This window comes from Phoxinus phoxinus (assembly GCF_949152265.1).
Source record: "Phoxinus phoxinus genome assembly, chromosome: 10".
Taxonomy (NCBI): Eukaryota; Metazoa; Chordata; class Actinopteri; order Cypriniformes; family Leuciscidae; genus Phoxinus; species Phoxinus phoxinus.
This window is the reverse complement of record NC_136885.1, coordinates 20755660-20768302: the sequence shown is the minus strand read 5'-3', so window position 1 is coordinate 20768302 and position 12643 is coordinate 20755660. Positions and strand designations below refer to the sequence as shown.

The 12643-nt window shown below is 34.9% G+C and overlaps 1 protein-coding gene and 1 pseudogene across 2 annotated transcripts; both read left to right on the top strand.

Moving 5' to 3' along the window:
• Nucleotides 1-3960: 3960 nt before the first annotated feature.
• LOC307006027 (interferon-gamma-inducible GTPase 10-like) lies at nucleotides 3961-6209 on the top strand (annotated as a pseudogene). Its single transcript, XR_013800706.1, has 2 exons — nucleotides 3961-4003; nucleotides 4833-6209. The product of XR_013800706.1 is annotated as an interferon-gamma-inducible GTPase 10-like (transcript).
• Nucleotides 6210-7704: 1495 nt separating this feature from the next.
• Nucleotides 7705-12076, top strand: LOC307005378 (uncharacterized protein). The gene is made up of 3 exons (XM_079625484.1): nucleotides 7705-7902; nucleotides 8232-9409; nucleotides 10064-12076. Exons 2-3 carry the CDS (start codon nucleotides 8241-8243, stop codon nucleotides 11244-11246), a joined length of 2352 nt encoding a protein of 783 aa, XP_079481610.1. The 5' UTR covers nucleotides 7705-7902; nucleotides 8232-8240; the 3' UTR covers nucleotides 11247-12076.
• Nucleotides 12077-12643: the final 567 nt, after the last annotated feature.

Below are 12643 nucleotides of genomic sequence, written 5' to 3'. Positions count from 1 at the left end.
TTATCAAGTAGCACAAACAAAGTCATCTAGAAACAATAGATGTAGGTCTATTAGAACATTTCGATTTTGCTAATGGCAGAGTAAATGATCCTTTGCTTATAAAATTCTGTTTTGTTTTCTTGGCTCCACGCTGTTAACATCAGCGTACCTACCATTATTTTCTTGAGAACAATAAAATAGTTAACTTATTACATATTGGACGTTTTTATCCGTCTTATTTTTCTTATAAAAGTGTCCAGAATTGCTCCTGCAAATTATTTAGAGAAAAGAAAAAAGTGCACAAATTTATTACAGGAATACATTTATTCTTTATTATTTCTTACAGTTACTTAGGCATACATTGTCGGTCACATTTCTAAATACAAAGTCATGTTCAATCCAGGATTAGTGGATTGAAACTATATTGTGATTGTTAGGTTCTTTTTATATGTTAATTATAGGCAAACAGTTCAAAGTGATTCATTTTGTGTACATGTATTATAAAAAATAACTCTTAATAAATTGTTCTTTAACTGACAAGTGTCCTTGTCTTCCTCCAGGTTTATGCAGAAAAGCACAGTCATTTCAGGCCAGATGGGAATGTCACTCTTTTTTTTCCTATTTTTGGAATCAGCTGCTAAAGAAAAAAAAGGAGTCTGTAAAAAAAAAATATATATATATATTTTAACACTCAAACCCTTTACTCATTGTATTTCCTCCAGTGACACTGCAAATGGTGCCAGCAGGAGCACATACTGGAAATACTGATGATGTTCCAGTATGACACATTCAGAGTCAGGGAACTGCTCAGAACCCACGCTCAATTATGTTGTGCTCAGCCAGACCTCAGACAGAGGAATACATAAACATTGGTTATGATTAGATTTGTTAAATTGTCACAGCTGCACTCAATGTTTTTTCTTAATAAAAAATATAATTTTTTTAAATGTGCTGAACTACAAGGTATTGTTTCTAGCTCTTGAATGAAAAATGATACTGAGGGAAATGCGTCAAAATTGACTTGAGAATTAGTTAATTTATTAATTAATATGTTAAAAAATGTATATTGAAATCTAAAAATTCCAAAACTTTTTCATCTCAGAATCAGGTATTTTGACTTTAAAAAGTAGTGTTTCTTGGTAACACTTTACAATACGGTTCACGAGTTAACATTAGTTAACTACAGTTAATAATGAACTGCACATATATATCATTTAATAATCTCTGTTAATGTTAATTTCAACATTAGTTAATGCACTGAGAACTAACAATGAACAGCTGTATTTTTATTAACTAAGGTTAACAAAGATGAACAAATACAGTAACAAATTAATTGCTCACAGTTAATACATTAACTAATGTTAACTAATGACCCTTATTGTAAATTGTACAATAAGTTTCTTATTGGTTCAAACCGGTTTCGTTAAAATTAAAATACATTGTTGATGAAAAATACCTTATAACAATCCTTATTATATAAATAACAACATATAGTCTTTATGTAGAAATGGCTATCTAGTTTTTAAACTATATAAATATAAACTATGTAAACTCTATTTAGTTTATTAATGATCAAAATAAGCATAAAGGTATAAAAGGCTTTAGAAAACATGTGGATCCAGATTTGTACTATAAGCTGGGAAACACCCAGATGCTGTTTTTAGGTCAGAGGACAAATCCAAGGACAGAGTAAAAGGCAAGATCTCTATATTCATATTATCTTCACTGACTGGGGTTTTAATCCTGTACAAGTGCACGTATTGGGAGACAGAATTCAGTCAATTCAGTCCTTTTAATATTAAACCAAATGTAGCATAATTCGGTATACTCAGTCTTTACTTGCAAATCTCGAGTATCCAGGGACATTCTTTCAGAATAGCTTTTCTATTGTAATTTGCCATTGTAAGATTCAACTCTCTGATCACGAGACTCTCCATTAGACCTCAGGCAGCAGTTAACCTAACATTTAGGTTAATGTTGACATTTTACTTTCTCAAAAGTGCTCTTACCTCTTAAGAAGCATACTGACAAAGAGAAAATATTATTTAATCTCTATAGTCTTAAATCATAAACTCACATCATAAATCAAGGGATTCTTAGTATTTTTAATGTAGCATATACTGTAATAATGTAATTTGCTCTTGAACTGCTTGTTAAAGGGCTATGCAGGCCTAGTTTCATGTTTCTCAAATTAACCTGTTATGCATTATTCTTACAATTATGCTTAATATGGATGTCAGTCAACCTATGTAAAATATGTCGTTAATAAATTAAGTTGTTAATGTAAAATACTTATTTTTATGCTCTGTACCTTATTCAGTGAACACACAGAGTAAGCAGAAGGCTATTCCATTATCCGTCTGTCAGGAAAGCCTTTGGCAAGCAGATTTTTTTGCATGTTTAAGGCATGTTTTTGTCACACATTTCTTTTAAAACTCTTATACAGTCTGTATGGAGTCAAATTTACTGTATGAACTCACTTTCACAGGGAAAGTTTTCCTGTCTGAGACCAGATGTCTTTGAAACTTCAGACTTCTACAGCAGTTTTGGCCAAGGCCATTCACATGCACAGTTGCAGTACACTGTACATGCTGCAGGTGCCAGTATAGCTCTCATCTTGAAATCTATAAAAGATTTGCTTCATTCTGAAATGGTGAATTCTGCTCTCTGTATCTGCAGTCTGATTCAGAATCTCTTTAAGGTTTTTGGATTCTGGATTTTTTTGCCTGGAAATATTGCTATCAATTTAATAAAAACAAACCAAAATCTAGCATTCAGTGCTAATAGTGTTTATATGGCTTTTAAGGAGACATCTATTTACACAATCAAAGACACTCACTCTATGTCTGGGTTTTCTTGCTGTGTACTATTGTGAATTTCTGGTTTTGTTCTTGATTCTGACCTGCCTTAATTTTTATTTATATATGGTCCATGTTATCACTAATTAAGTGAGCATTTAAGGTAAATGTCTTTTATTTCTGCACATACACACTTCCTTTATGTACAATAACTTAGCCTCATGCTGTCAATGGTTCCCTGTGTCATTTTGACTTTTGTTATACCTCATGTTTCCTGTCCCGGTTGCCATGTTAGTCCCTTCCCTTGTATCATTGTGTTCAGTGTTTCCTTATTTTGGTTTTCCTTTGATTTCATTATAATCAGTCCTGCACCTAAGATCATCCACTTCTGTCTACCTTCCTAGCTCCCTACTATGTTTTATGGGGGCTTAATAAAATTTTGCTTTTCACTACTCCCATATGATTGCAGAAAAAAATCTATGTTTTTATTGAACATTGATGGAGCAACATATTTTGTGTGGAAAAAAAGCATGGGGCAAAAGGCACACAAATACTTCAGCTAAAACAATGTTTTTAATCATTTCTAAGCTAATACTTGCTCAAAACAATCCCTTTAGCGATGTTTGTACTATTTTGGGTTTATTTTGATAAATAAAAGAATACATTTTGTTCAATGAATATACTGTCATTATATTCATTTAAAAAATACAGAAACAAAATTAGTTTAAAAAGTATAAAGATTCTGAAAGCATTGAATGAGATCCAATAATAAATGAATAGCTGGTACAGGAGATTTTTTTTCCACAGTGGATGCATAATAGGCTCATATTTCATATTGAAGACATGGCCCTGATTCTACATGACAAGCTTCACAACTTTATGATCTGATTCCTGTAAAACACTTCCTGCAGCATTCATATGAAAATGTGCATATTTGGAATTAATTCATTCTTTAACATTTTTGAATTACAAATTTAGTTTTAGTTTATTTTAGTTAAGTTTTACAAATTTACTCTTTATTTTCTGGGGTAATCGACAGCATGTCACTTAACTCATATTTAGTAGATTTCTAATAAAGTGTTTCTAACCAAATATTTTGTTTCAGTCCTCAGATGTTTTCCGAACCACACCCTAAACCACCCCTTACTGGCTACTTTTTCATAAACAGCTCACATCACTTTAAAACATGCAGAGATACCGAAATTAGGCTATTATGTGCACAGAAGGTGAGTTTGTCTTATTATAGCCTAAACGCAAATAAGCGGTTTTTTTGCCTTTAAGGTTAGCCTTTTTATTTGTTTCATCACATAGGCTAAAACTCAATATTATTAAGCAATTCTGACGAAATTGGAAAGATTTCCATCCACTACAACTGTTGGTGTAAAGAAATGTATTGTAATGCTGTTTTTTTTAATTGTAGGCTACAAAAGATGGGGTGTTATGTTATAATTATGTTTTACGTCTGAAAATATAAATACAACTTTTGATAAATGTAAAATGATGTAGATGCAAATGAGATTCCTTGTTAAAAGTTGTAGGCCTATTCTACGGGGTTTGCTATGTTGCCTTATGGGTGTGTAAAATTTCAGATCAGCCGAATAATACTCACTTTATCTCGATAACCACCTGTTCCTGACACTTTCGCTCGTGGAATAAATTATGCTGACTGAGAATTAGCCTACATCGGTTTCTGCAACTGCATTTTTTTTTCTTTTGTGTTATACTGCATCTCCGCCGCTAGATGTCAGCGCAACATTAAGGAAATACTCAGTGAACTAATTATAACTTAAAGAAACAGTTCACCCAAAAATTGAAAATTCTCATAATTTATATCATATACTCACCCTCAAGTTGTTCCAAACCTGTATGAAATTCTTTATTCTGCTGAATACAAAAGAAGATATTTTGAAGAATGCCGATAAAAAACACTTTATAAGCCCCATTGACTTCCATATTTCTTTCCATATATGTTTCCATTATTAGCCAAACTCTGCCTTTATGGCAGAAAAACCATAAATGTTTGGTGATATTTACCAAGTTGCTTTACTTTTTCAGAATCATCGTGTCAAATGAAGTTTATGTCTTTATAGACTGAGATGACAATGACACCAATGCTGTACACACAATGCCCAATATAAAACTCTGGGATCTGCCAGGGGCTGGAAGTCCCAAATTCAAAGCCAAAAAATATCTAAAAGAGGTTAAACTTGAGGCCTTTGACTTCTTCATAATCATCTCCTCGAGATTCAAAGAAAACGACATCATGCTGGCTAAAGCAATTAAAGACAGGAGGAAGTTGTTTTATTTCCTCCGCTCGAAGATTGACAATGACATTCAAGCGGAATCTCAAAGGAAAGACTTTTATGAGCAGAAAGTGCTCTCTCACATTCGTGAGGACTGCCATAGAAACCTTTAGGATACATTTCCTAAAGGTTCCTGATTTCCTCCTTTGAATTGTATAAATATGATTTTCAGGCCCTCATCGACACATTGGAGAAGCAGCTACCTGCTCACAAAAGAGATGTTTTGGTTTTGTCCAGGACTCTGGAGAAGAAAATCCCCCAAAAAATGAAGCAAACCTGGTCAGCAGCCGTTGCGTCTGGTTGCATTGCTGTGGCTCCTGCATGGTCTTTCCATTACTTGTAATGCTGGCATTTTGCTGGGTTTCTTCACCAAGTGCTACTACACCTTCGGTTTGGATGATGAATCAATATATAAGTTGTCTGTGAGGGTCAATAATCCATCCCTGAAATCTGTAAGAAGTTCACCTCTAGAAACTAAGTAATAAAGAGCTGTCAGCACTGACAAGTAAGGAAGCAGCTGTCAAATTCGCATGGAGCTTGGTTCCTGTTGTAGGGAGCAAAAGAACAGCAGAAATATCTTACTCTGGAACACTGAACCTTCTGCAAGCTTCAAGATCTCGCGGATACAGCCAGAGAAGTGCTGAAAGCTGCAGGTCTGACTGATGTCTATTAAAACAGATCACAGTCAAAAGGTCATGACACTGCTGTGGTCATTGATCTTTTTGGTTAAGCTATAGCTTATTGCCATTGCCAATAGTAAGAATCACTCATAACTCTGTTTTAAAACATGCAAATAACTTAAAAAAAAAAAGAAAAAGAAAAAATCTTGGACTTTAAACCAAGACTGAGGACAAAAAGTAACACATTCTAGAATGTGTTAGCTACATATGTGCACTTGGGGTGAGGCATTGAAACAACTATAATATGTAATATATGAACACTTTATTTTTAGACTGAATTCTTTTCTGTTCTGACTTTGTAGCTTAATATTACTTATCCAAAAATTTAGCAATTTGAGCATGAACAAAAGGACGCTTTTTGTGTTTAATGGATCTTAAAAATTGCCCATTATATCATGTAAAATACTGCCGTATATTTTCCAAAGAGACCACTTTAAATGTGTTTATAAACTAACAGCTAAGAATAAAGATTTTCTAAAAAGCTATTTAGTATTCATTGCTCTATTGTGTTTTTCCCCAGTAGGCTACAAATGGGCTTGTTGTTGCAAAATAAAAAACAAAAACACACAAAAAGGAAACTTTGCTTCCGGAGACTTTCTGACTTTAGAAAACACAACACTAACTATTTCCTCCTCTTCCCATCATAACAGGTTATCAATAATGCAGAACTTTCCACTTCCATTGTGGTCTCACTCTCACGGCTAACAAAAGCTTGTGTCAGCAGCACAAACCCTCTTTTGGCGGTCAGGATGGCATTTGCAGGAGTTTCCCTTTCAGTTTCCTTTTTCAATTTATGGGAGGAGAGTAGTCAATTGACTGGTAGCCTATTGCGCCATTATTTACCGTTAAAAAAGCACGTCTTAAACAGACACTAATTTGCGCTGTTATTGGTAGATTGCATTGGTCATGGAAATGATCCGGGTCCGGCTGTGTCTGTGCTCATTCATTTGTGCGTCGTCACTCCCATTGGCGCTTTTATGGGATTGCGCTCTCATGTTAATTTGCCCTGTTTAGTAAATCTAGCCCTAAACATTTAAATTGAATTAAATTAAATTAAATTAAATTAAATTAAATTACAAGGGGAAATTGATGTAAAGAGGAGATCCAGTCAGATGACAAAATCTATTTTATTTCTTAGAAGCAAATTATGGAATAATATTTATAAATAAAATCTAAATCACACTCTAAATAGGCTACTCTGAGTAATATTATTGCAGCAAAGTTGTCAAGAGTGCGCTCTTGATAGATTGCAAGGAGCCAAAAGGTCTGAGTCCAAGGTATAGAATGTCCTGTGTAGAAATCTATCTTCCTTTTAAGAGGAGCATATCCAAGTTCCCCTTTTCATCATGGTGCAAAGCAGCCTCGACAGACGCAGCAATAAAATGAACATATCACAGACGCCTTTGTTCTGGACCAGTCAAATTGTTCGTATTAATAAAAAAAAAAAAAAAAGGAAACTACTTTTGCTTCCTCTTTCGTCGAGCCAGATGTCTTTTCTGCTGACTTTATTTTAGCCTATAACAAAAACATCATTATTTCACTGTGGTCTAGTGGAACTTTTAGAGCTGCAAAGGTCAGATAATACACCAGACAGAAAATCATTGAACATTTCAAATGAAAGTAATGATAAACACAACAAACTAGCCTATATGATTTCTTCATATAGCCTAATGTGATTGACGAATTAGGGACCTTGTTAACCCAATCACCCATTTAAGATATGAACGATAAAATTCTTTTTATTCAGAATGACATGTCTGGTCATTTTTTAGATTAGGCTACTGGCTGATCAGGAACGGATCGAACGAAACTGAATTATCCGAATCACATGATCCAAAAAAGAAAAGGAAAAGAAAAGATTGTATGTGAATGGCGGATGGCAACAGAGCTTTTCAGTGAGTGGAGCGATTTAATTGGCCATTTGGGCTGTCACTCACAGATCCCAGTGAGACACGCCTACAATGACGTATACTGTCTATGTTTTAGGAAGAAGAAATCAGTTCTTGGAAAGTGAAACTGTGACGGAACAGCGCTGTATTTCTGTCTGTAAAAGAAATATTTATCTTATTTCTTAAGTCTCTCCTGTGACTTAAGACAGTCACAGTGTGTCATAGGCCTACTTCTGGAACCAGATACGCAAAAGTAAGTATTTTTTTGTTACTTTAATTATTGATTGACTTTATTACGTCTCTCATTAAGTCGCCAAAATTACACTACTACCGGGGGGGGGGGGGGGTAATTACTGCATAATTATTGCAATCCCTGACCATTTAGGAACAGCAAAACATCTAGCCGGTAAACAGTAACAAGGATCTGCATTGACTACATTTATTGAACAAAGAACTTTGGGTTAAATTAACCTATTATATTTACTGAAACTATTTGCTGATTATTGTAATAACAGGAATTATTAGCATTTAGGCTTCAAGAATAAATGTTGAACCATCTACTTCTATATTTAACTTTTACAGTTTAAAAACATGGAAACTCAAGACCCTGCAGTTGTTGAGGCAGTAAAGGCATCAGGCGAGTCCACCCTGGAAAAGGCTACAGCAAAAGCTAAAGAAACATTTGACCAGTTGTTAAATGTCTCACTTAACATCGCCGTGACTGGAAAGACAGGATCTGGGAAATCTTCCTTTGTAAATGTACTTAGAGGTGTAAGTGACGATGATGATGGAGCAGCACCTACTGGAGTTACAGAAACTACAATGAAGCCCAACATGTATGAACATCCTATGCCAAATGTGAAGATCTGGGACTTGCCTGGAATAGGAACACCAAACTTCAAAGCAGATAAATACCTTAAAGATGTCAAACTTGACACCTATGATTTCTTCATTATCCTTAGCTCAGAAAGGTTCACGCAGAATGACATCATGCTGGCTAAAGAAATAAGAAAACAGAAGAAAAACTTTTACTTTGTTCGTTCCAAGATTGACAATGACATCAGAGCAGAGGAAAAGAAAAAGGCATTTGATGAGCAGAAAGTTCTTGATATAATAAGAGAGGACTGTCAAAAAAACTTGAAAGAATTGGGAGACCCCAAAGTTTTCTTGATATCGTCTTTTGACTTGGAGAAATATGATTTTGAAATACTTCAAAACACTCTCGAAGAAGAGCTTCCAGACCATAAGAGATCTGCTCTTCTACAAGCCTGGCCAGTGTGCTCCGCAGCATCTCTTGAGAAGAAGATCAAATTCTTCGAAGGCATGATCTGGGCTGCATCTCTTGCCTCTGCTGGTATAGCAGTGGTCCCTGTGCCTGGTCTGTCAGTAGCATGTGATGCAGGCATGGTGTTGCTTTTCCTCACAAGGTGCTACTATGCATTTGGTTTGGATGATGGATCACTGTCAAGGCTTTCGGAAAAACTGAACAAGCCCTTGGTGGAACGTCTGACCAAATCAAAGTTAGCAACTGCCATTCGTGAAAAAACAATGGCCAGGATTCAAGTCTCTGTTTCACTTGCAGTACTTGCTACCGTTGAATATGTTGCAAGCCTCCTTCCAGGTGTGGGCAGTGTTGCTGCTGCAGGAATATCATTCGCTACTACTTATTGCATCTTGAGAGAAGGTTTAAAAGAACTGGCAAATATTGCACGAGAAATCAGAAAAGAGGCAGAGCTGGACACACTATGCAGTGACTCGCAGTATGTGTTTCATTAAGAATGTATTTTATATTGATTTTATTGGTTATTTAATTTGGGGCATGTAAAATTTTTTTGCCTTTGTTATGGAGTTAATGGTCATTTTATGTTTGATTGTTTGCTGATTAGAAAGGAGATTACAGTACCCCTATGTCTTCACTATGCATATGGATGATTTCATAAGTCATTAATACTCTATTCAGGGGAAACGTTGTTAAAAAACTAATTTATTCAATTTCATGTTGAATATATAGGCCTGTTTTAAAAAATAGTTTACAATTTGTGATAATTTTCTCTGAAATCTGGACACATTTTCATACAGTAAAACATTAAAATATATACCTTTCTGTGATAAATATTTGTTATGTTATATACGTTATAATATTTCACATTTTCCTACATTTTCCAGTTGTTTATGGAAATTTTTAGATAAGGAATAAAAACACATTGTGATATAAATATACAATCTCAGTTGGGACTGGGAGATATAAAGTTACATTGTGAAAAATAAAGTTGCAATTACGATGAAAAAGTTAGATGTGAAATATGTCCATGACCCACCAAAATAAGTTATGACTTTAAATTTAGTCAAACCATGCAATGATTTATTATAGAAGATTTATTCCTTCTATAATATTTTGTTTATGTGTTTTACAGTAAAGAATTACAGACAGAAAATTCTTCTTCTGACATGGATTTATCTGGAGCTTTGCAGAGACTGGGAGAAGATGACCCAAATGCAGCTGTTGCAAAGGCTAAAGAACAACTGGAAAGTTTTGACAGTGTGACTCTGAATATTGCTGTAACTGGGGAAACAGGAGCAGGAAAATCTGCATTCATCAATGCCTTTCGAGGTCTGGGTGATGATGACGATAATTCTGCACCAACTGGAATAACTGAAACCACGACGCAAATGACCATGTACACCCATCCCACGAAACCAAACACCCGACTGTGGGACCTGCCAGGGATCGGTATGCCAAAATTCAAGGCTAGCGAATTCCTCAAAGAAGTTAAATTTGAGACGTATGATTTATTTATCATAATTTCCTCAGAAAGGTTCAAGGAAAATGATGTCTTTCTGGCCAAGGAGATTCAAAAAAAGAAGAAGCGTTTTTATTTTGTCCGGACCAAGATTGATAATGACATGCGCTCAGTGGCGCAGAACAGAAATTTCAATGAGCAGCAGGTACTTTGCACAATTAGAGAGGACTGCAAAAGAAATTTGAAAGAAGTTGGAAACCCCAAGGTGTTTCTGATATCCTCTTATGACTTGGGAAAATATGACTTCCAAGACCTGATAGAGGCCCTTGACTTAGACCTTTCAGAAGCCAAGAGTTTTGCTCTGGTTCAGTCTGTGCCTGTGTGCTCTCTGGCAATGCTAGAGAAGAAGAAAGAGGGTATGGAGAAGCTTATTTGGCTTGTGGCATTAGCCTCAGGTTTGAGTGCCCTTGTCCCTGTCCCTGTACTATCCCTGGCCATAGACAAGGCGGTATTGACGACCTATCTCATCAGTTGTCATTATAATTTGGGTTTGAGTGAAAAATCACTCATCGCACTGTCAGAGAGAATGGACAAGCCTGTCTCACAGCTGCAGTCAGCTATAAAGTCTCCTGTGACAGTAGCAGTGGTAAACACACTGGCGACTAGGCCTCGTAGATCTCTGACAACAACACCAGTGAAAAGCTTGGATGATTTGCTAGATAGTCAATTTCTTCTAAACAGTTTTCTGAATGCAACTGAGGCCTTCAAAGCAACACACACTGTCTTGAGTAGAGCTCTAAATGACATGATCAATGACATGAGAAATGTTCTCCAAGCAGCAGGTTTGGATGAATAAAATCAAAGAGATGTTTTCCAAAACTGTTTATGTTAAATCAGAACATCAAAACTTAGTTTATAAGCCATAGGTTTGGGGAATTCACACTGCAGAGTTATCCCCCCAAAAAGTAAAATGGCTAGACAGAGAAAGTTATACTGAATATTGTCCAGTAATTTTCTTCGTATTTTATCAAGGTGCATGTTAAATGGAATGGAATATGGAATAATATGTATTTTAACAACAGAATTGGTCAAATATGTAAAAATGTGTGAATATGGTGGTTGGTGCAAGAAGAAATGTTCTGTCTAATCTTTTTATTGTGCAATTTTGTAAATAAGGACTATTAACTTTACTGGATGGTTAAATGTTTTACAATGTGGAAGGGTTTTATGCCAAGGGTTAGGACCTCTTTACAGAATCTTTACTTAACAATAAACCGTTTCTGTATTATAATTTTTTTAATTCATTCATTAATTTGTTTTATCCATATTGTTAATGAAATTACACTTATTGATGACAAATGATAATAAAAGGCATATGGCATGTGTTGACTTTCAGGATGAGCTATAGTTATGAGTTAGGGATTTGCATTTACTATCCAAAATGTGTGTGGTTAACTTAAAAAAGGGCCAAAGATTATACATAGATTTTTAGTTTCATATTAATAAATGTGTTGTGATTGTCTGAAATTAAAAATGTTGTTTCATGGTGCTACATTTTGCTTATATATTTAATTTAAGATAGTGTTGACAGTTAATTTGTTGAATTCTCAAAAGTGTTGGTTTGGTGTGTGTGAATACATGAAGCTATTGTAAGACAAAAATAAAAATGCCCTTTGTTCACAGGTTTATTTTTAGGTGTTTTATGACACATTTTTAATTTATGAAGCCTATTTAAAAGTAAGGTGTGACTAGGCGTTGCGTTGGGTGTCACAGTAAAAGATTAGTCCAGTTCTTGTTATTGATACCAAGCAAGGAGTCAAAGTATTTGTTTGTGCTGTTACCCATAACAACATGAAGCACATAGAAGTTGATCCGGAAAGTGCACATATATGAATCATGCTTGAGTTATAGGGACAAATAACTAGCATCTAGATTAGCATACAGTTTCACCAAAATTATATGATTTTCAGGTCTGTTAAAAAATCAGTTAACCAGTCCATTACAAACTGTTTTGATGGTTTGCATAACAAGAAAAGTGTGGTGCTTTTTCATGAACCTTTTTATTAAAGAAAGTCTTATTTACATTTAGTAATTTAGCAGACGCCTTTGTCAAAAGAACTAAAGCATGCGAATCATCATGAAGAGGCAAAAACAACACAAGAAGTGCTCAAAATACAAAGTTCAAGCATTGTGTGGCATAAGCCAGACCATGGATGATTACAAGAAAAGGAAATTATATATATATATTATATA